This window comes from Chelonia mydas, chromosome 17 (genome assembly GCF_015237465.2).
Source record: "Chelonia mydas isolate rCheMyd1 chromosome 17, rCheMyd1.pri.v2, whole genome shotgun sequence".
NCBI classification, from domain to species: domain Eukaryota; kingdom Metazoa; phylum Chordata; order Testudines; family Cheloniidae; genus Chelonia; species Chelonia mydas.
The window spans coordinates 20,047,868-20,072,581 of NC_051257.2; the positions used below are offsets into that span (position 1 = coordinate 20,047,868).

At 44.9% G+C, this 24,714-nt stretch overlaps 1 protein-coding gene across 3 annotated transcripts; it reads left to right on the plus strand.

Annotated features, from left to right (window-relative positions):
* The first annotated feature begins 1,021 nt into the window (after positions 1-1,021).
* LOC102931332 (schlafen family member 9) lies at positions 1,022-24,448 on the plus strand. Of its 3 annotated transcripts, none has more exons than XM_043531083.1 (6): positions 1,022-4,237; positions 4,783-4,969; positions 9,667-10,763; positions 13,669-13,797; positions 15,875-16,598; positions 20,360-24,448. In XM_043531083.1, the coding sequence occupies exons 3-6, from the start codon at positions 9,674-9,676 to the stop codon at positions 21,168-21,170; spliced, it is 2,754 nt and encodes a 917-aa protein (XP_043387018.1). In that variant the 5' UTR covers positions 1,022-4,237; positions 4,783-4,969; positions 9,667-9,673; the 3' UTR covers positions 21,171-24,448. The 3 variants fall into 3 exon arrangements, with proteins under 3 accessions (XP_043387018.1, XP_037736763.2, XP_043387016.1); XM_043531081.1 differs by lacking the exons at positions 1,022-4,237; positions 4,783-4,969 and adding exons at positions 5,407-6,357; positions 6,538-6,562; XM_037880835.2 differs by having other exon boundaries at positions 1,022-4,969.
* Positions 24,449-24,714: the final 266 nt, after the last annotated feature.

Sequence of the window (24,714 nt, forward strand, 5' to 3'; positions counted from 1 at the left end):
CCCGGCCCGCCGCCCCCGGCTCTCCCGGCCCGGCCCCCCCAGCCCGCTGCCCCCGGCTCTCCCGGCCCGGCCCGGCCCCCCCAGCCCGCTGCCCCCGGCTCTCCCGGCCCGGCCCGGCCCCCCCAGCCCGGCTCACCAGGCTCTACGCCGCGCTCCGCCATGCTGGTCTACGACCCCACTGACCCTTCCTGGCAGCCAATCACAGCGCCCCGTCTGGGTCACGGGTCAGCTGACCCAGGCGGCGGGCGGGGCTCTGGGACCTCATTGCTGGGCTGGGGCGGGCTCAGGGGGGAGCTCGGGGCCCGAAGCAGGAAGGGGCGGGGTCTAAGCAGGAAGGGGCGGGGTCGAGGCGGCGGGAGGTTTAGCTCGCTCCAGGCGCGGGCGCGAGGTCAGACCCGCTGCTCCGGTGGGGGGCGGAGCGTGGCCTCCCCCCCGGAGACGGCGTGTGCCCGCCGCGGCCCTTGCGTCAGTCTCGGGTTTGTGTCGCCGAGAGCAGCGAGTGTGTCTTGGTCGGGGGGGGCCGATTCGCGTTCACCCTAAACCCCTTTGCACCGCCCGGGGGGGGTTGCCGTTGACTCCCGCGGGGCCAGGACGTCGCGCGGGCGTGTGGAGTGCGGGGCCCAGTGGAACTGGCGCTCGCAGCCGCTTGAAGGCCCTTTCGCCCCGCCGCAGCGGCGGGAAGCGGCCTTGGTGTGAACGGGGGACTCGGACCACTCTGTGCAGCGAGGGCTGGCCGGCGCGGCCCTTCAAGCTGGGCTCAGGTAGCTCAATTGGGAAGCCCTAAGAACGGCCCCACGGGGTCAGACCACAGACCACAGACTACAGCTCACTTCATCGGACGCATTCAGTGGAAAATACAGTGGGGAGATTTATATACACAAAGGACATGAAACAATGGGTGTTACCATACACACTGTAAGGAGATCGCGCTCTCCTGCTGGTATTAGCTCATCTTAAGTGATCACTCTGGTTACAGTGTGTATGGTAACACCCATTGTTTCATGTCCTCTGTGTATATAAATCTCCTCACTGTATTTTCCACTGAATACATCCGATGAAGTGAGCTGTAGCTCACGAAAGCTTATGCTCAAATACATTTGTTAGTCTCTAAGGTGCCACAAGTACTCCATTTCTTTTCATCAGAGGAGAGGGGCTAGTCTCCGCTTGAGCCCCTGGGCAGGGGGTTAGCACTTTGGTTAAAAACAGAGGCAGGGTGATTAAGATAAGAAAGAGCTGGTAATTAAATTAAGGATCTGGAGGAGAATACAGAATGCGCGGAACTCAGAAGAAATATAGCCGAGTTCTCTGAGCCAAGATTACATTCGGAAAAGAGGGAGATGTGAGGGGGATAGGTGAGAAGAAGGGGCCAAAACCAAGTGAAGGGCTAGCAATGGTATCGAGAAGTTCCCACTCTACCTGTGGTAGTTATGTGGCCCCATCACTGTAATATCTGAGCGCTTCACAATGTCTAAGCTATTTCTTCTCACAGCCCCTCGGTGAAGTAGAACTGTGCTATTATCCCCATTGTACAGATAGGGCACAGAGGCACACACAGACTAACAGCCAGATTTCCAAAGGTATTTAGGCACCTACTGGTATTTTCAAAAGCACCCAGAAAGTTAGGTGCTTTGTAAACCCCACTAGATGCCTAGCTGCATTTTGGGGTGCCTAAAAACCTTTGAAACACTGGCCTGAGGTCATTCAGGAAGTCCACGGGGAAATAGAATCCAGGTCCCTGAGGGCTAGCTTTCTGTCCATTGGACCAGCCTTTCTCTGCTGCATGCTGCAAAAAAAGAGAACTCTGATACATGGGAGCAAAACCAAGAAGGCCAGCTCTCTGAGGCTCCCAGGCTATTGGGAAGGATGTCATGGTTGACAGCATGAAAAGCAGCACAGAGGTCAGGAAGGGTGAAGAAAGAAAGAGAAAGAATGAGAGTCAGATGAGAGGAGATCATTTAACCACCAAGGGGTTGCAGGTTCTGCCCCATGCTGGGTTGTAGAGCAATGGCTGCTGTGAAATTTTATATTTTAACTGAAAACCATTTTGTTTTGTCATTTTTTGTTCGGAGTTTGGGAAAAGGAAGGAATGAGAAAGTACTGTATGAGTATCAGATGTGTTTATGCCTCAAATTCTTCAGGTTTCAGCTGTATTCAGGCCAATTCAAGAACAAAGAACAGAAATTGCATCAGTAGAGTCCATAAAGTTGATTGTTATTGTCATGATTTGTATTATTTGTGATATTGTATTATTGTGTCAATAGCCTCTGTTTGCCAGAAGCTGGGAATGGGCGACAGGGGATGCATCACTTGATGATACCTGTTCTATTCATTCCCTCTGAAGCACCTGGCATTGGCCACTGTCGGAAGACAGGACACTGGACTAGATGGACCATTGGTCTGACCCAGTATGGCCATTCTTATGTTCTTATTCACTGCCACCATTTGCGCTCACCGTTGTTCAGAATATGCCAGAAAATATAGTCCCTGAGCCAATGTGTATCAAATAATAGCCCTGGATAAGATGGCTGAAGATAGTTAAGTATGAAGTGTATAATTATTGAACACACGTTACTATCCATGAGTGGAGGCGCTGATGGCAATAGAAGTTTTACCTGATTAAGGACTGGAAGATTTGACCGTCCAAATTTTTTTTTTCAAGAGGAAGAGCTGCCCAGAGCTCCTGTGCCTGTTTATTTTCCTTTCCTGCCTGCAGTGGCCCTGATATACCTCAGAAGAACTTTAAAATGTGGAATTTTCTTGGTGTTTGGTTTTAAATATTCGCCTGTGAGAACTTCAACTCAGTCATTGTGGTGTTGTTCTGAAGAGCGTTCTGGAAAGTAACTAGCCTTTAAACAGAAGTGAGCAGTGTTGCCAACTCTCATGATTTTGTCATGAGTCTCATGATAAATTATTGTTTTCTTTAAAGCCCCAACTCCTGCAGTCAAGTGGATCTGTGATGATTTCAGCCTTCCTTCTTAAAGAAAAAGTGAGTTTCTGGCCCTCATGGCTGTGGAGAAAGATTCAAAATGTGACGCAGTGCACCCTCAAGGCTCAGGAAGTAGAAAGCAAATAAAAAGAACACCAAATCTGTTATTTTTAAACACTCTCATGATTTTTAAGCCAATCTCATGATTTTTGATGAGCCTGACTCATAATTTTTGAATATTTGGGATTGGCCATACTGTGAAAGTGACTTGAAAGTGTCAGTTTCACTCCTGGTTAAAGTCAGTTTCTAGTCTAATATTTGTAGTGAGGTATCACCCCTAGAGTCCCAGGCAGGTGCAGTATAAAGTTGCGGGGCCTTTCCCTAGTAGGATGTTTCCAAACGTTAAATGATCTATTCCAAGCTTGGTGAACTGCAAAAAGTAAATAGCCTAAATGATAGAAAGTAATCTAGATTTTTTTCTACAATTGTTTCCATTGTTATATTCAAGAGTAAGCATATGCTTTAAAATTTTAAGCCTGGTCAGTGTCCCTTAAGTGACATGACACAAGATGTCAGAACATGTTAGTATTAGAGCTGAATGGGTCTCATATTTATTTAATTTTCTTTCTGTATATAGGAATTAGATACAGTGCTCCCGTCAGCTAATTTCTAAATTATTGTCTGGAAAAAAAAAAAAGTTTTCAGGTGCCTAAGTAGCCCATGTAATCACAGTTAAATTTGCACCCCTCCCCCATCCCAAAATCTGAAATGGTGCCCCTGCATGAACTTCTTAAATTCTTTTTTGAATCCCATTATAGTTTTGAACTTCACAACATCCCCTGGCAATGAGTTCCACAATTCTCGTCTGCTCGTTTGGCAGATTCTCACACAGCCACCTCCGTGTCTTTTCCCACGCAGCCGCCTTGGCATGTTACAAGCTTCCTGAGCTCATCTGTAAGGGTCCCTACTCTATCCACATTCAAGTCCCTCCTAAAGACCCACCTCAGCCATGCTGCCTAGAGGGACTTTTCTTGATTTTTAAATAAAAAGGGTGTAAGTTGCCTATTGTTATTTCCCTTCCTCAGACCTCTGTTCCTAGGTTGGGAACACTTCCTATCAGGGACTGTCCTTGTTAAGTGTTTGGAAAGTGCCTAATACATAGTGGGCACCACTGCAAATAAATTATGAAGAAGAAGAAGAAATCATCCTTGGGTCTGGTTCACTGCTGGTCTCAGAACGGGTTGGGCATGGAACGTCTGGCTGTACTCTGAAAAGTGACTACGTCAACGTATCAGTCACTCCACTCAGCAGGTCAGGGCAGTATTCAGAGTCACGGCTGCTCACTTGAGTGTTTAACTTCTAATGGGAACTGGGTGCCCAGATCTTTCTGGGAGTTTTGAAAATCCCACCCTTCACCTTCAAATACTGTACAAATTAATTAATCCTCACATCCTCCAGGTGAGGTCTGTGGTATTAGCCTCATTGTATAAATGTAAGAGTGGAGGCAAAGAGAGGTTAAGGCCTTGTCTACATGCAAAGTGGGACCAAAATAACCAGATGGGTTTTAATTCACACCTTCAGGTGTTTCAGTGCATGTCTCTGGGGGTGGACACTCTTATAGCAGAATCACAGGGTCCCATATCAGGGGGTAGCCCTGTTAGTCTGTATCCACAGTTTCGTTGGTTAAAAAGAAATCAGATGACGTTTTACAGCATCCTGTTTCTGGCTTCGGGGGGGTAGACCTCAGCAGTTCCTGCCCCCTCGCCTGTGTTCCTGCGGGCAGACCTCTTCAGGGTTAGCCCCGCCTCTGCCTCGGCGCTGTGGGTCCAACTCGGCCGGTTTTGTCTCCCTCGCAGACTCCGCCCTGTCCGCGCACATCAGTAGCGCTAGGACCCAGGGCCGGAGCCGCGGGGGGAGTGAAACGAGCTGAGGCCGAGAGGAGCGTTTCTTGCAGCGCTCGGGAGGTGGGAAGTCGAGATCGGGTCCGAGAGGCGCCTTGTCCGCGTCGGCCGAGCAAACTCCGAAGAGCAGAAGCGAAGCAAGGTGAGACTCGCTTCCCCTGGGCGGGGGGGGGGCGGAGCGCGGCCGGCCCCCCCCGGACACGGCATGTGCCCGCTGCCGTGTATAATGATCAGCCCCGTTACTGATCCCGTGCGGGATTTCCAGCGGCATCTCCTAGGTCAGAAACCCAGGTTAGAAGGCTCCTGGGCGGCCCCCTGCTCGGGAACACTGGGGCAGGCCCTTGGAGTCAGTCTCGGATTTGTAAAGAGAAAAGGAGGACTTGTGGCACCTTAGAGACTAACCAATTTATTTGAGCATAAGCTTTCCTGAGCTACAGCTCACTTCATCAGATGAAGTGAGCTGTAGCTCACGAAAGCTTATGCTCAAATACATTGGTTAGTCTCTAAGGTGCCACAAGTCCTCCTTTTCTTTTTGCGAATAGAGACTAACACGGCTGTTACTCTGAAACCTCTCGGATTTGTGGTGCCGAGAGCAGCAATCGTGTCTTGGTCTTTGTGGGGGGCTGATTCTCATTTACACTAAGACCACTTTACACCCTAGGAGTGTAAAGCGGCCACCGGTGCCAGAACCGGGCGGACCAGGGAGCCATGCCCCCCCCCCCCAACAAATGAAACATTCCTTGTGGGAAAATAGGGGGGGGGAGGGGACATGTGGGGTCACGTGCCCCCGAGATTTCCGCCCGGGTTCGCGCCAGAAGTTGGTCAGCGGCAGCCTGTCAGCACTGTGCCAAGGCGGGAAGGGACAGGGCTGCCTCCAGCAGCAGGAGGGGAGTGGGGATAACCTTGCCTGTGTCTTTGTAGAGCTCATCCCTTCCCTCCCCACTTCCCTCCTGCGGCTGGCAGCAGCTCCCCTCCCTTCCCATCTGCACAGCACTGAAAGTAGGGTGACCCTATTTCCCCAGGGAAAACGGGACACAGGGCAGAGCTGGTCTGAGCTGCTGTCTGAGCCCCTTCCAACCCAGCTAGAAATGTAGATTTTACTATTGCTAAACTCTTTATCCTTTTACTTCAGAAACAGACACTTTGATTAAAAATAGAAGTCATGAATTTTCAGATCAACTTAATATGTCAGATGTTTCTAAAAGGAAGAGATCTGTTTTTTTACTAAAAGTTTTAAAATATTAAACTCTTTATTTTGATAAGAATTTGACAAATAATCTATTTTGGAATCTTTCTGGGCATAAATTCAGCCGTGTTTCTGGATTCATCTTACTGCAAAACTGATTTTTAAATCAATTTCAAATATCTGACATAGGAACAAAGGAATTGTCATATTGGATCAGACCCAATATCGGGTGGCCAGCACCAGATGCTTCAAAGAAAGGTGTAAGAACTCCACAACAGACAGATGTCAGATAATCCCCCCTCCCCCCCCACATGATGTCTCATCTCAACCTCTAATAATTAGAGATTCATAGATATTTAGGTCAGAAGGGACCATTATGATCATCTAGTCTTACCTCCTGCACAACGCAGGCCACAGAATCTCACCCACACACTCCTGCGATAAACCTCTCACCTATGTCTGAGCTCTTGAAGTCCTCAAATCGTGGTTTAAAGACTTCAAGGAGCAGAGAATCCTCCAGCAAGATTTCCCTAAACTCTGAAACATGAAGTTAATATCCCTGCCAATATTTTTGTTAGCATGAACTATTATAACCCTGGATGCTCTTGTTACCCATTTATATGTGCACTCCCTCTTAGAATCTTACTAAATTCTTGGCCTCAGTGACGTCCTGTGACAACAAGGTCCATAGTGTACACTTTGTATGAAAAAGTATTTACTTTTATTAGTTTTTGAATTTGTCACCTTTTGATTCAATTTCCTGCTTCCTTGTTTATGTGTTATGAGACCAGGAGAACAGAGCTTGTGATCTACCACCTTGACACCATTATTTTATGTCTTTATTGTGTCCCCGCTTATTTGTCTCCTTTCTAAGGTAATAAATCCAATCTTTTCAATGTCTCTTCACCGAAAATCTCTCCTGTGTTCCCAGTGATTCTCATTGCCTTTCTCTAACTGTGCAATGTCCTTTTTGAGATGAGCGACTAGCATTGTACACAGGGTCCTAGATGAGGCCACATCACTGATTTATATAAGGGCATTATAATATTGTCCATATTATTCTCCACCCCATTCTTTATGCATCCTCACATCTTTTTGCTTTTTAGACTATATTTGCACATTGAGAAGGAGTTTTCGTTGGTGCCCAGGTCCCTTTCTTTAATTAATACAGTTAATTCAGAATCTTGTAAGGTGTATGAGTAGTTTAAATCTTCCCTTCCACTGTGCATTGCTTTGCATTTATCGACATTGAATTTCATTTACCATCCTGTTACATATTCGTGTAGCTTAGCTAGGTCCCTCTGAAGTACTTCACAGTCCTGTCTGGTACCGACTAACTTAAAAAACTGTTTGTCATCTGTAAATTTTGCAGCCTCACTGCTAACCCCTGTCCCGGGTCATTAATAAATATATTAAACAGCCCGAGACCTTGTGTGGAATCTTGAGGCATTCCACTGTTGGCTGTTGCTAAAATGAAAGTTGACCATTTAATTCTACTTTGTTTTGTCTCCGAGCCAGATTTTTTTATCCATGATACTTGGCCTCTTTCTCCACAACTATTTAGTTTCTTTTGTAAATTTTTTTCGTTAAAATGACTTGTCAAAGGCCTTTTGAATGTCTAAATAAATTATGTCCACTGGTTCTCCTTTATCCACTACTTTGCTGACATTCAAAGATATAAATAAATAAGAGGTAATAAATTAGTGAGAGATGAGTTTCCTTTGCAGAAACAGTGCTGGTTAGAGCCTAAGTTTAGTAAAAAGAAAAGGAGTACTTGTGGCACCTTAGAGACTAACCAATTTATCTGAGCATAAGCTTTCGTGAGCTACAGCTCACTTCATCGGATGCATACTGTGGATACATGCATACAGACTAACACGGCTGTTACTCTGAAACCTAAGTTTAGTAAGAAGAGGAAGGCAGGTTGTAACGGTCCTCACTCAGGCATTGGTTGGGAAGCATGGCCCAGGCCACAATCTGTGGCTGACAGTGGGGTTGTTAGTATGGGAGCCCAGGTCCTCCCACTCTACTGGGCTGCTACCCAGGACCCTTTGAGCAACCAGTGATCTGGCAACTGAGGCTGCTTAAGGCTGCCCTCCCTGGGCCACTTCCTATTTCACCCGCTCCCCCCTAGGTCAGCTCAGACCAAGGCTTTCCCCTGCTAGGGGAGTCCAAATCAAGAAAATAAGAGGAGATGACCAATGTCCAAGGTCCACATGCAGGGGAGAGGGGAATACTTCTGCCTCTGGTTGTTTCGGGGGGTGGGTTCTCCCTTCCCTTAGGGAGGGCCCCTTTGGGGCAGTTGTTTCAGAGACTTCAGTCTTCACACTGCATTGCTGGAGCTCTGGGCTGCAGATCTGCTCTTTTCCAGGTCTGCCCTCAAATGAGCTGTTTCCCTGTCTTTTAATTCCTCCATCAGATCATGGAGCATTTGCTGCAGGTGTGGCAGGGTGGGTGTGGCTGGGCCCAAAATAATCCCTTAGCCCCTTGTTACCCCTGTGGAATTTGTACACTCTATCACACAGGTCTTGGGGTTAAGATAGCAGAGTGGGGTTCAAGGGTACTGGGTTCTATTCCTGGTTCTACCATTAATTATGACCTCATGGTTCCACCATAAACCCTTACCACACCCCACACTTAACATGAATAATGTGGTAAATCTATTGCATGCTGAGGTTGTGATGAAGGTTTTGTATTGTACTGCAAAGCTGGTTAATCTGTTGGATTTTTATTAGTTTATTATTTATTATCTTTTATTAGTTGGAGGCAGAAAGCAGTCCTTGTGATGATGCAGAGTCTGTTGCTGTTAGTGGCAATGTGCTGTAATCCTCTCCTAACTGTGGAGCATACCCACTCATAGGTACTGACTCTGTACCCATGGGGCTGGAGCACCCGTGGGGAAAAAAATAGGGTGCTCAGCACCCAGTGACAGCCCAGCCTGTCAGTTTCTTCCCCGTCCTCCCCCCCCCCCGCCCTGTGCCTCCTGCCTGCTGAGATCAGCTGTTCAGCTGCATGCAGGAGGCGCTGGGAAGGGAGGGGGTGCAGCGAGGGCCGAGTGCACTCAGGGGAGAGGGAGGAATGGGGGCAGGAAGAGGCTGGGTGCGAAGAGGCTGGGCAGAGGTGGGGTCTTGGGGGAAGGGGTGGCAGGTCCTGGGGCAGAGTGGGGGTCAGACACGCCAGGGAAATGAGGAAGCCAGTGCCTATGTATCCACTTACTATAAGGATAGTTACCTTTTGCTTAACACAGCTTAACACTCATCAGTAGATTTAATCTTCTGGTAACCGCTATGACATGCCTCTGCACGGTTTCATCCAGAATAATTCCAACACCGTTTCAGTAGATTGAACTCCCTAGGTAATAGATTTTATAACCCTTAACCAGCATCTTGGCTTTGCATCCTTTCCATTTGGTCTCTTTGTTACAATAATTTTATACAAAGATTTTTTTTCACTTTGGCCATATGTGAACTGCATTATTTATAATTGCATCTTAATAACATTAGAATTAAAAACAAAATGACCCCATCAGAGTGAGAGGTTTACCTGCTAATGTACCTCCTCAGAAGAAGGTACTTTCATGGGACATCAGGTAGTGTCCTCCTGCTGCCCACACCTATTGTTTTAAGTGAGAATTATCCTTTCCCTTGTTTCAGGAACAGGATGGCCACGGAGGAGGAGCATCCATGTGTTGACCTGAACACTAAGTATCCTGATGTGGTTGTAAAAGTTGGAAAAGTAATTTTTGGTGAGACATACAGGAAGGAAAAGAACAAACAACACATCAAGAAGAAACAAAAAGAGAATATCTCCCAAGCAGCGTGTGCATTGTTGAACTCAGGAGGAGGTTTGATAGAGGCAGAGATTGAAAATGAGGGCTACAATGAAGGAGATGGGCTTGGGAAGGATATAGAAGATTCCTTTACAGAACTTATTCCATCTCAGATGTTTGCAGACTACTTTGAAAGCATTAAGCAAAACAGCAAACTTTTAATCTTTGTTAAATCATGGAGAATTGAAGTTTCATCTTCATCAGATATTTCATCTTCATCTCGTATTTGCAGCCAGAAAACAGGCTTGTACCAGAGATGTGGCACTTCTGTTAAACTCATGAGTTCCAGTGTTGCTGCACAATTTTTCAAAAGGAAGAAAGAGTGTTCCAGGAGAAGATCTGATGAGACAGAGCAAGGAGCTGAGAGAGCCGTCCTGAATGGTGCTGAGGAAGAACATGACTCTATTGAAAATATTTTTAATGTACAGCACCTCACCCATGGTGAGAAGCTGAACTTCTCTGAGTCGACACGTGTTGACTATAAAGAGTTTGCTTCAGCAGACAACCTGAACATCATCCAGAAAGACATTGAAGACAAATTACCAAAGTACATCTCTGCTTTTGCAAACACACAGGGGGGATATTTATTTTTTGGAGTGGATGATGAGAGGAAAGTTGTTGGTTGTAGAAAAGAGAATGTAACAGCCAATCAATTACTCAGGATAGTAGAGCGTGGCAGGCAGAAGGTGCAGCTCGTCTTCCATTTCTGCAGTTCTCAGCCAGAACTGATTGTTGTCCCTAAAATCCTGAATGTACAGGATAATCAGGGAAACTTGTATGGCTATGTATGTGCTGTGAAAATTAAGCCATTTTGTTGCGCTGTGTTTTTGCATAATCCCAACTCATGGATCGTGAAGGATGACCGATTTCAAAGATTGATGGCCGAGGACTGGATGGACCTGATGACAACACCTGACCCAGGTCAAATTATTTTAAAAATAAAAGTATCATAGTTTATTTTTTCCATATTAAAATTAACATCAGCATTTGTAGCATGGTAGCGCCACTGTTGGCTTGACAAGGAAGTGATCCTAAAATTTAAAATCAATGGTGCTCCAACCCCAGAACACTTTTCTTAAAGTGACACTGCCAAGTGAAAATTCACACGTCTGTCAGAATTTATTTTACCTGTTTGTTGTTATAACCAAGGTTACCACATTTGAAAAATCCATTTGTTTACTGTGCTCACGAGACAACACTGTGTATACAGCCAGTTGGTTTCTCCTGTTTGCACAGGTGTTTCAGACAGACAACGAGGAAAGAGAAGTATTTAGGCCTGATTCTGCCACCCTTAATCACACTGTGTAGTGCCCTGTGTGTTACAGGGTGAGGTGGGCTGTTCAGAGGAGCTCAGGACCCAACTGCCACCAGGGGGGCTGGAACAATTTATATAGCAGGGGTGCTGAGAGCCATTGAACCAAACCGTAAACCCTGTGTAGGATGGAAACCACTTCAAGCCGGGGGGGCGGCAGCACCCTCGGCACCACTAGTTCCAGCCCTTATGGCTGCCACTTGTGCCTGGGTTCCCTTTCACATCAAGTGACTTCAGGCTACAGCAGGGTCTGCTGGGTAGAGGGAAGCAGGATATAAAGCGCTTACTGTTCACGGTAAGGGAGAGAGATCTGAAGAGGAAGCTCCACAGGGGCTTGGGTCAGCAGTGTTTTCTCAGGGAGAGGGACTGGGGAATGGAGCCCTGGAGGGGGTTGGTGGACCACTGCTGGAAGAGGGTGGACAGAAGTGCAGTATTCAGTTACAACCCCCCATTAAACAGTTCCCAAAGTATACTCATCCATAGGCCATGGTGAAAGGGATTCCATCAGTTTGTTCCGATTGAGGGATGTGACTCAGTTAATTTAGACTAGATTTGTCCTTTACCATCCTGGGGCCACTTCCACTTTCTTACTGAACATTATTGAGCTACGGGAGAATCTTTGAGTGGAGGCTACAGAAGTCTTTTATTATTATTACCATTTATAATTTCTAGGAACAAATAGAAGGTGTCTTTCCCAAGCTCTAGACATCCTTAACATAACACACAGGGAATCAAATATAAAATCAAACCCCACATGGTGTAGGGCAGTAAATAACTAAAATTCTTACAGCATGGGAAAAATACTCCACCCTTATTAAATAGTTCCTCTCTAGCAAGATTGCCCTCCAAAGCCCCACACCCCCAATGAACAGATGAGCCTTTCAGCATGCCCTGAAGGATCAACAAATATGGGCTATTTTGAACCAAGGTTGGGGAGCGAGTTCCAAAACTGAGAAGCCCTCAAAGGGAATACCTTGCCAGCCACCCCCTCTGTCTTCTGTCATGAGAACTCAGATGCCGACGCCAGTCTGAGCTGTGGTGGTATGGCCTGAGGTGAGAAGTGTCTCTCCGTTTGGGAGATCCCAGGCCATTTAGGACTTTACAGGTCAAAAGCTACACCTTAAACTCCACTTGGAAACCCAGAGACAGCAAGACAAGGCTGTGTGATATGCTCATAGCAAAACACGCCATGGAAGAAGGCGACTTATCCTTTCTCCACTGTCTTCAGTTTCTGGCTTGATTTAAGGTGCAGCACACTGTAGACACCCACTCTTGAGGTGACAAAATCACAAGTCATGGTATTGAGAGTCACAACCAAAAGATAAGATGTCAACATCCTGGTTAGATGCAAGCAGAGGAAGCCATTTTGGCTAACCCTCCAACTGTAACTGGGAATCTAACCAGAGTCCCAAGCAGCAAACAAGAATAACAAACAACATCCGTTAAGCTATGTCTTCATTACTAAAACAGGTGTCTTTTTGTACTAAGATAGATAGCTCTCTCGATGTAAAAACACATTTATACAAAGGCAACAGCAAAAACATGGCCTCACAAGGGCAGACAGAGTCTTTGTCCAAAATTCCAATTGCGTTCCCACCTTATCAACATCTGATAACTGTTTTATCTGGATTGAGTCTCTCGTCCATGTCCTAATCTCAACCAGATGCAGGGAAACACAACCACCACATCATCTGAATTGGAAGAGACAGTCTGAGAAAGCCACAGAGAAGATACCACAGCCCACACTTCCTCATTAACCCTCCTTGTGGCTTTATGCACACACTGAACAAGAGGGAGAACAAACTGGAATCCTGTAGAACGACATGAGAGTGCTCTCCTACCCTTTCGGTCGGTTGCAAAGAGCATGCATTTATTGAATACGTGGTAAACATATTCTGTGCCAATATAGGTCCCTGCAGTATCATCCAACTCAATTTCAGCTACATGTGCAAAACTGGGGAGGTCCCCCATCCGTAATCACATCACAAATGGTGGAAACCTTATTAATGACCAGCCTTCTCTTCATCAGCATGAACCAAAGATCAAAGTCCTTTTCTTCCAAGTTCACACTCCTGAGAGATAATTAAAAAAGAAACCAATGGGAATGAAATCAAATATCTTGGTCCTGATTTACACTTGCTAATGACCTTTCCTGCCTTGCTTCCCCCACTTGCTACCATAGGCATAAGGGAACCCAAGGTCTGGCAACCAAAACCCCACCTCAGTGTCTCCATATCTTCAGTATGCAGCAGAATTATTCTATCGTCTCAGCCTCGCTAAAGTGAAAGGACACTGCTGCTGCAGCTGGGTACCCAAATAAGAACCTTTAGTTAAAATAAATAATCTCATCTCATTTTGAGAGTTTCCACATGGTGCTCACGCTAGACCAGTGCATTTACCATGCAAAACCCACACCAATTATGAGAGCAGCTTAGAGCATGCTGGGTAAAAATTCATATGGTGGTGATGGGGTGAAATAAGTGTGTTAATATTAACTTTAATTTACTTTTAAAGAGATTTCAAATTTAGCTGAAGTTCTGAAGACTGTGCTCAGTCTGTCAGGTGCATCCCCACTCTCCAAACCCGTGTTTTCCAACAAAGGCCTCATGTGTCTGTCTGATCTGCGAAAAGCTCTGTTTCCAGGTATGTCTCTTTGGTTTGTAATGTTTTGTATTAGTCTATTTCTGGCACCTGGACATTGATGGACATAATGATTGAAGGCATCCAGTTTAGAAATGATTAGAAATTAATAGAAAAAAATATATTCTATGTATGTAGAACACATGCTTTTTGAAGAATTGAGGACTGAAGGCAATGGGAACATATAAATTGGTTAAAGCAGACCAACTGGTATGTCTTAACACTGACCTATCTGAATCCTCCTTATCCCTCTGCCAACCCTCCCTCACCATGGCTAATTTATGTAAATGTGCGATCTTATGTGAAGTTTAATATTTATTCCAACATTTTTCATTTTTCACACAAGAAAGCTGTGGGTTCTACAGAATTACTGTGTTAAGTGGCTGTCCCTAAAATCCAAGTGTGAATTCACTGCAGCCTCTGGGGTGTCAGACTCTTAATATGTGAATTTAGTTTTGGTCGGCTGGATTTCCTTAGTATTTGCACTTTATTCACTTTCTGATGTCCCTTTTACAGTTGGTTGAACTAAATGGAATAATAATGTTGATTGCCTTTAGGCGCTTTTTAGGCTAATGAATTGTTCCTGAACCTTTCCTCATTTCTATGTATACATTCAATGTTTGTAACTATCTGCCGAATAGCTACAATGAATACATTTCAGACTATGGGTTGTTTATAATCAGTTCGTATTGACTATTCATTATTCATTTTTTGTTATTCACGATGTGTGGTTTAACACCTATGTCACACGTTGTTCTTTCCACTCCCTGATTGGCTGAGGGAAGTGTTTTAAACAGGACAGTAAATAATCATAAATAATGAACTTCTCTTATAAATTTACAGAGGAATAATAATTTGTCCGAATGCTTGTAAGAAAGTCAGGACGCTCCAGTAATCCAGTGACAAAGCAGCTCACCCAAGGACATGCAATGAGTCAGTGGCAGAGGCAGGATTAACGCTCATGGGAACCTGGAAGGACAAGCACTGAGTTGGGATCTGGTGACCCAAGCATGTACAGATCCCATTGAATTCAGTTGCAGTTGTGAGTGCTCGGCCCTTCTAAAAGTCAGGCCCGAAGCGTCCCAAACTGGGCACCCAGAAAATGAGGAATACATAGTTTAGTGGCCACCTGTGGAAAATTCCGAATTAAGTGACTTGGCCAACATCATATTAAAAGTCTGTGGCAGAACCAGGGATAGAACCCAAGTCCTCAGGGCAGCTGTCAACGTCCTCAACTATCAGACCATCTTTTCTCTTTCTGCAGTCTCCCACCTCATTCGCCTCACATCTTCCAGCACTGAAAGTAATGGTGCTATGCCAATTTTACACCAACCCAGGATCTGGCCCAGTGGATGTTATGCAGTGTATTATTCTGTTGTATGGAGATGTGGCTTCCTCGACTCCCCATGTGAATTAGCCATAGCACCATTACCTTCAGTGCTGGAAGATGTGAGGTGAATGAGGCAAGAGACTGCAGAAAGAGAGAGCCACCATTCCAGACACATAGCCTAGGGGGGCAGTTGGGCTCCCAGTGGGGGAGCCTGGGGGCAGCCACAGAGCTGAGAGCCCGGGCTCTCAGCCCTCTCCCCCTCCCCTCCTTGCCCCTCTTCAGTTAGAGGAAGCACTCCTGGTGAGGACATGCACTACCGACAGAAGGAGGGTTGAGTGGACATGAACCACCACAGTAATTACTGTAAGTCAACTTAACACAGGTTGACTTAAGTTTGTAGGGTAGACATGCCCTGAGCAGAGGCGCCAAGGTGTTAGTGGCCCATGGAGTCTGAAATCCCCTTCCATCCCTACAGGGGATCCCTACAGAGTATGGCTGAGACTCACTGGTGGATGATTATGGGCAGGGGGTTGGGGCAGTGTGTCAGGAAAGCTTGTTTGCCATTGCTCCTGCTGTAGTGGTTCTGTGCAAAATAAGACTCCGATCTGCAGGGTTGCCAATCCAACATTTTTAACATCAAGAAATTCAGCTGGAATAATTTAAAATGGTATTGCAGTGTCTAACCAAAAGAAAAAAGAAGAAAATAGTCATAAAATTTGTTAATGTTTTTCTAATTCTCTCAATTTCTAGTAATTTCTAATGGGATAATATACACACCAGAAAACCTCACCAAAGGGCTGTTTTCAGAGTATCCAGGGCTGGAGAATTTAATGAAAGAGCAAATGGAAGAGCTCCACGATTCTCAGGGACTGTTGATATTTTCAAGGAGCTGGGCTGTAGATATCGGATTGCCAGAGAATCAGCAAGTTGTCTGTGAAGCTCTCTTAATAGCTGCAGGCAAACACCCAACGCTGTACTCTGTGACTCAGAAGGACTGTTCTGCGAATATGTTTGAATATGCAAGACAAACTGCTCGTGCATTGAAACAGAAACTGGTAAATGTTGGGGGATACACTCAGAGAGTGTGTGTGATTCCCCATCTCCTACAGCTTGGAACCAATGAAGTAGGAAATACAGAGTTAGGTTTGCAAGTTAAGTACCCTGCTAGCTACACTGTATCCCAGAAGGACATACCAAAATTACTGGACTCACTTGTGATAATCTTACTGGGTTTTAGGTCTTTTTTAAGTGACAGACTTGGGTGTGAGTTTTTCAATCTCCTCACTATTAAACAATATGAGATACTTTCAAAAGATCTCCACAAATGCAGGAAGCTGTTTATCTATGGCCTGCCAGGAACTGGGAAAACAATAGTGGCCCTGAAGATCATCGAGAAGATAAGGCACATGTTTCGCTGCCAGTCTGATGAGATTCTCTACATTTGTGAGAACGCGCCGCTGAAGACGTTTGTGAGGTGAGCATTTTGTATGCAACTCAAAACTGTGCCCGTAGTTAATTAATAGTAAATGTCAAAGGGGCACTGAAACTGGGGAGAAAACGTATATCAGTAGCCAAAACAAATCTTTTGCAAAGTAGCAGATGTTTCAGGCTCTGTCTACAGTGTGAACAATGACACTCAATTCACCAGCAGCACAGCTCCCCACAAAGCAGGGTTAGAGGACATGTGGGAGAAATGCCCGAACCCTATCTAAACGAACAGTTTCCATCATAGCCATCTCCAGTGGAATATTCTAGGTTTTAAGGTTGCCAGCATAGGCACAGCCTGAGATGATGCCACAAGAGAGAGGGTAGTTTTCATGTTACAGGACAATCTGGACTGTTGTTATGGTATTTGGAAGGCCCTTTTTAGCAATCCACTGTAAAACATTTTGGGCCAGATTGATCCCTCCATTGCCACAGGGATGTGGAAACTGCACCTCTGTGGGTCAGCTAACCTCTTGCAGACCAGAGGGGATTCACCTCTAGGGGAGCGCAGGCAGGGTTTCTCTTGATAGGCTCCACTGGGGACTAAACTGGGGGAGATCAGCTTTGATTTCTGCTGGATGTTGTACAGAAGCCTGGCTGACAGAGGCTATAGCTGGGATGTGCTAAAATCAGTGCATCTCCTGCTTGCTTTTATTTTTTAGGCTTCAAGGCTCTCCAGTTTAGGAGAAGTTGCAGCCCTCTTTGGTGCATGTATGGTACAAAATTACATACCTGAATTCCAACACTGATACAGCTGCACCAGCACTTAAAATGGTATAGACACTACTGTGGACAGGGCTCAGGCGTTTCAGCAAGTTGTCGTTTTGACAAAGTGCTGAAATGTCCGAGAGCCCGGTCTATACAAATGGTTACATTGGTGCTAGAATGGTGGTGTAACTACTCCCATGCTTAAAGGTTTCAGAGGGGCAGCCATGTTAGTCTGTATCAGCAAAAACAACGAGGAGTCCTTGTGGCACCTGAGAGATGAACAAATTGATTTGGGCATAAGCTTTCGTGGGCCACTTTATCAGATGCATGGAGTGGAAAATACAGTAGGCAGGTATAAATATACCGCACATGAAAAGGGCACTAAAGAAAGCTGAATGTGGCCACCCCCTGCCAGGAGGTGATTATAGGGAAAAAGAATTGTAGGTGAATCACTGGAATGCGCTACCTAGAGAGGTGGTAGAATCTCCTTCCTTAGAAGTTTTTAAGGTCAGGCTTGACAAAGCCCTGGCTGGGATGATTTAATTGGGGATTGGTCCTGCTTTGAGCAGGGGGTTGGACTAGATGACCTCCTGAGGTCCCTTCCAACCCTGATATTCTATGATTCTATGAAGCTACTGTAGATTGTAATACTGGGAACTGTTTGGTTAAAAGGCAGCCAACCAACAGGCTTGTCTTCTCAAGTAGCAGGCACCTCCCGCTTGTTAAAGGATATGAAGCTATTCTTTTTCTAGGGTTTATCAAAGAAGTGATGTGTAGCGCCCACATGTCAAAGCCACAGAAAGCTAAGGTGGGAGCCCCTTAGCACTCCTCCCCCTCCTTTCTTCAAAGAGGAGAGCCTTAGTTTCAAACCCACAAGAATTCTAGAAATATTGTGATTGAAATGGATTTATTTATAAACATTCTAAAGACTTCATTCTTTTAATTTTCATGCTAATCAACGGAACTAAAGCATGGGATTAAAGTTAAGCACATGCTTAAATGCTTTGAGGAATTGTAGTCATAGAGTATTAAATCTCATTGCCACATGGCTTCATAACATAGCAGTTCAGTTTGCCTTTCCTGTGACGAGCAGAGCCTTAGATTCATCACCAACCAGAATTTGTAGCACGTGTGAGGAAAAACTGAAACCTGGATTTATGGCGTGTCCTAAATATTCAAAAGCACCAGTGAAAAGCGTGTAGCAAGTTTCTAAAGTTAATCCGTCATAAATCTGAGCAGGCATCCTGAAGCTGGGACACTCAACTGAGAGTCTTATTTCCATGGAAAGCAGACATTTGAAGTGGAGGTCAGCAGCTGAAAATGATTCAGCTGCTTGTGGCTAGTGCTCATTTCTGTTTCCTTGGAAATGGATCTAAGATCCCGAAAATAAGTATCAAAGTGAAAACTTTTAAAATAGTTCCTCCTCCCTTCTGTTCGCCCCCGTTGCCCCAGGAATGTGAATTTTGAAAGGCCACAAGCAGCAGTTCAGAGCGATGATGTAAAAAAATAGATTTGAATGGCCTGCTGAGGAAGGGCTGCTTTAAAAAAACCCAGTTTACAAGCCTATGTGTGGAAAAAATGCTTTAAATGGATAATATTATATTTTAATATATTACAAGTACACAGTCACTCTGCACCTTTTAATAGAAGGTACATTAAGCTCCTTGCAATGAAGCTACCATACAACTTGTCTACAGCAAGGCAAAGCAATTAGAATGAAAATATTCCTGTCTGTAGGTTTCAGAGTAGCAGCCGTGTTAGTCTGTATTCGCAAAAAGAAAAGGAGCACTTGTGGCACCTTAGAGACTAACCAATTTATTTGAGCATAAGCTTTCGTGAGCTTCAGCATCCGATGAAGTGAGCTGTAGCTCACGAAAGCTTATGCTCAGATAAATTGGTTAGTCTCTAAGGTGCCACAAGTACTCCTTTTCTTATTCCTGTCTGTATGCATCCCTACACAAAAAATGATCTCAAATAATTTTCAGATCAAATTTGCTACATAACTAGGGCCCTACCAAATTCACGGCCATGAAAAATGTGTCACGGATCGTGAAATCTGGTCTCCCCCCTTGAAATCTGGTCTTCTGTGTGCTTTTACCCTATACTATACCAATTTCACAGGGGACACCGGTGTTTCTCAAATTGGAGGTCCTGATCCAAAAGGGAGTTGCAGGGGGGGTCACAAGGTTATTTTAGGGGGGGTCACAGTAATGCCACCCTTCTGAGCTCAGGGGCCAGAGAGCGGCGGCTGTTGGCCAGGCATCCATCTCTGAAGGCAGCGCCCTCCCGGCAGCAGGGCAGAAGTCAGGGAGGCAATGCCAGAGCACGACACACTTACTTCTGCGCTGCTGCCTGCAGAGCTGGGCGGCTGGACAGTGGCGGCTGCTGACTGAGGGCCCAGCTCTGCAGGAGCAGCACAGAAGTCAGGGTGACAGCACCGTACCAGGCCACCCTGACTTCTGCACTGCTGCTGGCGGGGAACTGCCTTCAGAGCTGGGCTCCGGGCCAGCAGCCGCCGCTCTCCAGCCGCCCAGCTCGGAAGCGATGCCAGCAGCAGCAGAGCAGAAGGAAGGGTAGCAGTACGGCAACCCCCCCTACAATAACCTTGCTACCCCTCCCCCCCAACTCCTTTTTTGGGGTCAGGACCCCTACAATTACAACACCGTGACATTTCAGCTTTCAATAGCTGAAATCATGACATTTGCAATTTTTAAAATCCTATAACCGTGAAAGTGACCAAAATGGACTGTGAATTTGGTAGGGCCCTATACATAACAAACTCGAGGAGTGCAGATTTCTGGTATAATTCTGTGTTCAAGGTATGTGGGTATCTGGGATGCACGCATTAGTCTTGGTAAGAGTCAGTTTTTTTCTTAATAAAGTCGAAGTTTTAATGGGATGGGAATTGGTTTTGTTGGTATGCTGCAAATCTACAGAAAAATGATTTAACTGACACAGCATTCAATCTACATTGATTAGATTTAGAGAAGTACTTTGCAGCACACACACTAATATTTATCAAATATTTTATTTATATTGTAGCGAAAAAGGAATTTGCCAGGTTGTGACAAGAGTAACTTTCATGAAGAAGAACTTTGAAAAGGTGAAACACATAGTAGTTGATGAAGCACAGAATTTCCGGGAAGAGGATGGCCGTTGGTATAGGAAGGCTGAATGTATCACCCAAAGTCATAATGAGCCTGGTGTTTTCTGGATCTTTTTGGACTATTTACAGACAAGTCACCCTTTCGTATCTGGTCTTCCACCTGCACGTCAGCATGACCCTGTGGAATCACTAACCCAAGTGGTCCGTAATTCCACGGACATATACGACATCATAAAAAGTCAAATGGAAAGGATTGTACAAGACAAAAAATTAGGAGCTGTACCTTATGAGCGTTTAAAAAACTTGTTAAGTGAAGCCACATGTGGTCACGATGTATCAGGTGATTATACCATAAAAAGAAACTTAAATATGAACGAAATAGCAAATTATGTGGCTAGACAATGTTTTAACTATTTACAAAAGGGCTACTCAGAGAAAGAGATTGCTATTCTGTTCAGCACAAACGACGATAAAAAAAAATATGAACACATATTAAAAAAAGGAATGAGGAAATATAGGCTGAATCTAGTTTTCCAAGAAGCAGATGAAATACAGGGAAAGCATATTATTCTTGACAGCATCCGTCGCTTTTCTGGCCTAGAAAGGAGCATTGTGTTTGGTGTCAATCCAGTCTCTACCCAGGACAAGATTTCTGACAACCTTTTACTCTGTGTGGCATCCAGAGCTAATTTACACCTCCATTTGCTTTTTGAAAAGATCCCCAGTGGTTACTCAGGAGTTGTTTAATAACCCGTCTAGGGTTTGCCTACGATTCTAGTAGTGCAGAGAGGATGAACTATATTCATGATATGGGTTTTGGCCAATGGTTCCAAATTTGCAAAAGGGAGACATTTCACAGTTCCTAGCTAATAAACTACCTGAGACCTGCTGATGCACGATAAAACAGAAATAAAGTGACATGGCATGCAATGGGCAATTTGAACCACTGTGGGTCCTAACTACTGTTGAGAGTTTCCATGGACTAGTGCAGCATCTTGTTTAGACTTTGGTTGCATGGGAATGAACTGACAAGTGGTAGGCAACACGTTTTTGGAGTGAGTGCGGGGACTGGAAGAGTTCCTGGGTTCTAGTCCTCACCCTACCACTTCCCCAAGGCTACACTGTGCAAGTAAGTCATTTGAGCCCGATTTTCAGAAGTGGCTTCTGATTTTGGATTCCTGGGTTGTTGTTTTTTGGGTGCCCAGGGTTAGATACCTAGGCTCCTACATCCATATTTAGGCTGTTAAAGAAATATAACTGGATTTTTTGAAAGGTGGTTAGCGCTCCAAACTCCACTGGACGTTAGTAGGAGCTACAGGTACTCAGCAACTCTGAAAAAGAGGATTTTTTTATATTTAGGAACCAAATGTTAGATACCTAGCTTAGAAACGTTTGACCCTATGGACATGTTTTCAGATACGTTGATCACCCACAGCTCCTACTGAAGTTTTAGGTGCTAAGCACTTTTGAAAATCAGGTCTTGAGTTTCGAAAGCTGGGCATACAAAATGAGAGGCCAGTTTTGAAAATGTAGAACTTAGTCTCTGCCTGGTGTTGGAGATGATACTTACGTGTCTTCCACAGGGGTGTTGTGGCGTCTTTAAAGTTTGGGGAACTGTTTGAAATCCTCTGGAGGGAGACATTAGAACATTACAAAGCATTAATATTATTGATCAACTGGAGCAGACTTCAAATTCAAATATTTTATTTGATGCTGCAGTTGGTTCCAAGAGCAGTTAGCTCCCAAGGTAGCCAGCCCAGATGGAATGCTACAAGGCAACCAGAGAACCCGGGAGGAGGAAAGTTTGGAGTGATGTAACCTTGCAAGTTATTTGGCATAGGACAGGACTGCATGGTCCAAGGAAACTTTGGTAGCCTCAGAATATTAGGGGTGAAAGACTAGCCCTCTTAAGTCAATGGAACCAGGAGTTCACCCTAGGTTTGAACCTTGGAATGATGAACTTCAGATGCTATATAAAACATTTTTAGGGTAACCTGTGAGAGCAAACAAAGGTTTGGTTTGGTTACTCAATGCAAACCAAACCACTTCTTACATTTGGCTCATAGTTCAACTTGATTTGTATTTAGGAATAAGTAACTAGCAAAACTGATTAATTTGCACTTATATTTGAGCGAGGGAAAGCTTATTCAGATCTACTTACATTCACTACTAACTACAAAAGTACAGCCCTGGGTCTTGGGTCTTTGCTGGGTTCTCTTTTCTTCATTCTCATTCAGAATTTTGGTTCCCTCTTTAATTCAACATCTATGTTCTATAGCCAATGGTTGCCTACATCTTTTGGAATTTGATAACTGAGTTCTTTAGCAAAATATGTGGAAGGTTTTCTTTTTAAGAGAAGTGAGTAGGTGCCCAAGATTTACATCAGGCTATGATTAAACTCAAGGGAAGTCATTGGCTTTAACTAGAGTCAGCCTTGATTGGGAGTTTGCACCCAGTTTGACAGATGTGTTAGGCTAGATATCCTTCTGATCCTCAAGTAGCTACAGCTTTCAGTAAACTTTTTCCGTCTGCTTGGGCTGGGAAACTGTACCCCTTCCTTTGTGACCTCCTGCCTGGATCACTGCAACTCACTGTACCTAGGGTGACCATGTCTGCTTTTGCAATACCTGCTACTGGTCTAGAATTATCTAGGTGGCCGTATGGCCCTCCTGATCCCTGGAGTGTCTGAGCATCTGTATGCAACAGCAGAGTCTTCTCAGCAATTATGCTCCACAAAGAATTCCAGGTCATATTGAAAGTCTTGGTCTTAGTTTGATAATACCGGTTGACTGCAGCTGCCCAGAGGAGATCATTCCAGTGGACAGAAAGGTGGTTTCTTAGATAATTTTCAAAGCCATCCATGGAATAGGCTCAAACGATCAGACTTGCTGATAGAACTTGAGAGTGGAAGATAGAACCCCCTTGGCAGTCAGTTCACGATCCAGTTTTCTGTGCCCCAGCCTGAATGGAGTTTTACTCCAGGAATGAATTTGGCGCAGTGACTTTATTGCCTTTTTTTGGTTTTAAGCTATTTTGTGCTTGTCCTTATAGGAATGAACTATGAGCGCATTGTCTGGCTAGAATTTTTGGTTGCGTTTGAATTGGCTGCCAGCTAACTCAAACTAAATAACATAATTGTAAACTCTAATGTTGAACCTCCACAATGCTCAGCTAGGAACAATGTTTGTGTCCTGGGTCTAGATTAGTTTTTACAATGCAATGTATTATTTCCAGGGTTTTCAGTTTGTGGGTCACAACCCCGTGAGGAGGGTGAGAAAAGGAGTTGACGAACAGGTTTCATGGAGGTCACGAACTCACTCATTTTTGCCTTCCTTTACCCATTTTTCAAAACAAAAAAAAAATGTTTCCAGCCTTCACCCTTGTGGAGTGTAAACAGATTCAGTGATGCCTGCTTGAGTCTGCGGACAGCTTAAAACAACAGTTCTAAGAGGTGTGAACTGCCCAGTTCATCTCTTACCAATGCCCTATGGATTCTGCCACTCCGAGGCCATGGAACGTGGCATTTTTCCAACAGGACAGAGAATTCAGCATTTTTGCTAATAGCACCACTTTGCTTTCTGGTTCCCTGCTGAGAACCTGCCCGCAGCTACCTCTTGCGCTCAAACTTTCCTCTTGAGGGGCAGTTAAGTGGATTACAGTGCCTGCTCCCCAGATTGTTCCACGCAGCCAGGCGCCAGCATGGCCGTCACTACCATCCTATTCCCCCCAGACCTGATTTGCTTGTCTGGTGGTAAGAAAAATAATAAACCAGATTCCTGATTATGTAGCACATAATTTACCATTTTCTATCAGACTATTGATTTTCTGCTTTCCTGCAGCTACGCAATGGCTTTATACATACTTGGATTCAAATTTAGAGAACTCTACGCTAAGATTCCATTTGTTAATATGTCAGGTGTTTTCTTTCGTGGACTTAAAATGGGTCCGTGCTAACTACATTGCTTGTCTCAAACATAAAGAATCTGTCTGTAAAATCACATGAAATAAATCTTAATTTACAAATTGCTGTTTGCTTCTCATTCTGCTGCTGTTCTCTCCTTCACAACGCTCACATTCAACCTCTCCAATCTAACCAGATCTGTATATCTCAGGGTGAACCATTGGCCATCCCCTTAGAGTTGCAAATTGGAGGATTGGGCCCAAAGAAATCTGATGAGGTTCAAGAAGGACAAGTGCAGAGTCCTGCACTTCGGACAGAAGAATCCCATGCACCACTACAGGCTGGGGACCGACTGGCTAGGTAGCAGTTCTGCAGAAAAGGACCTGGGGA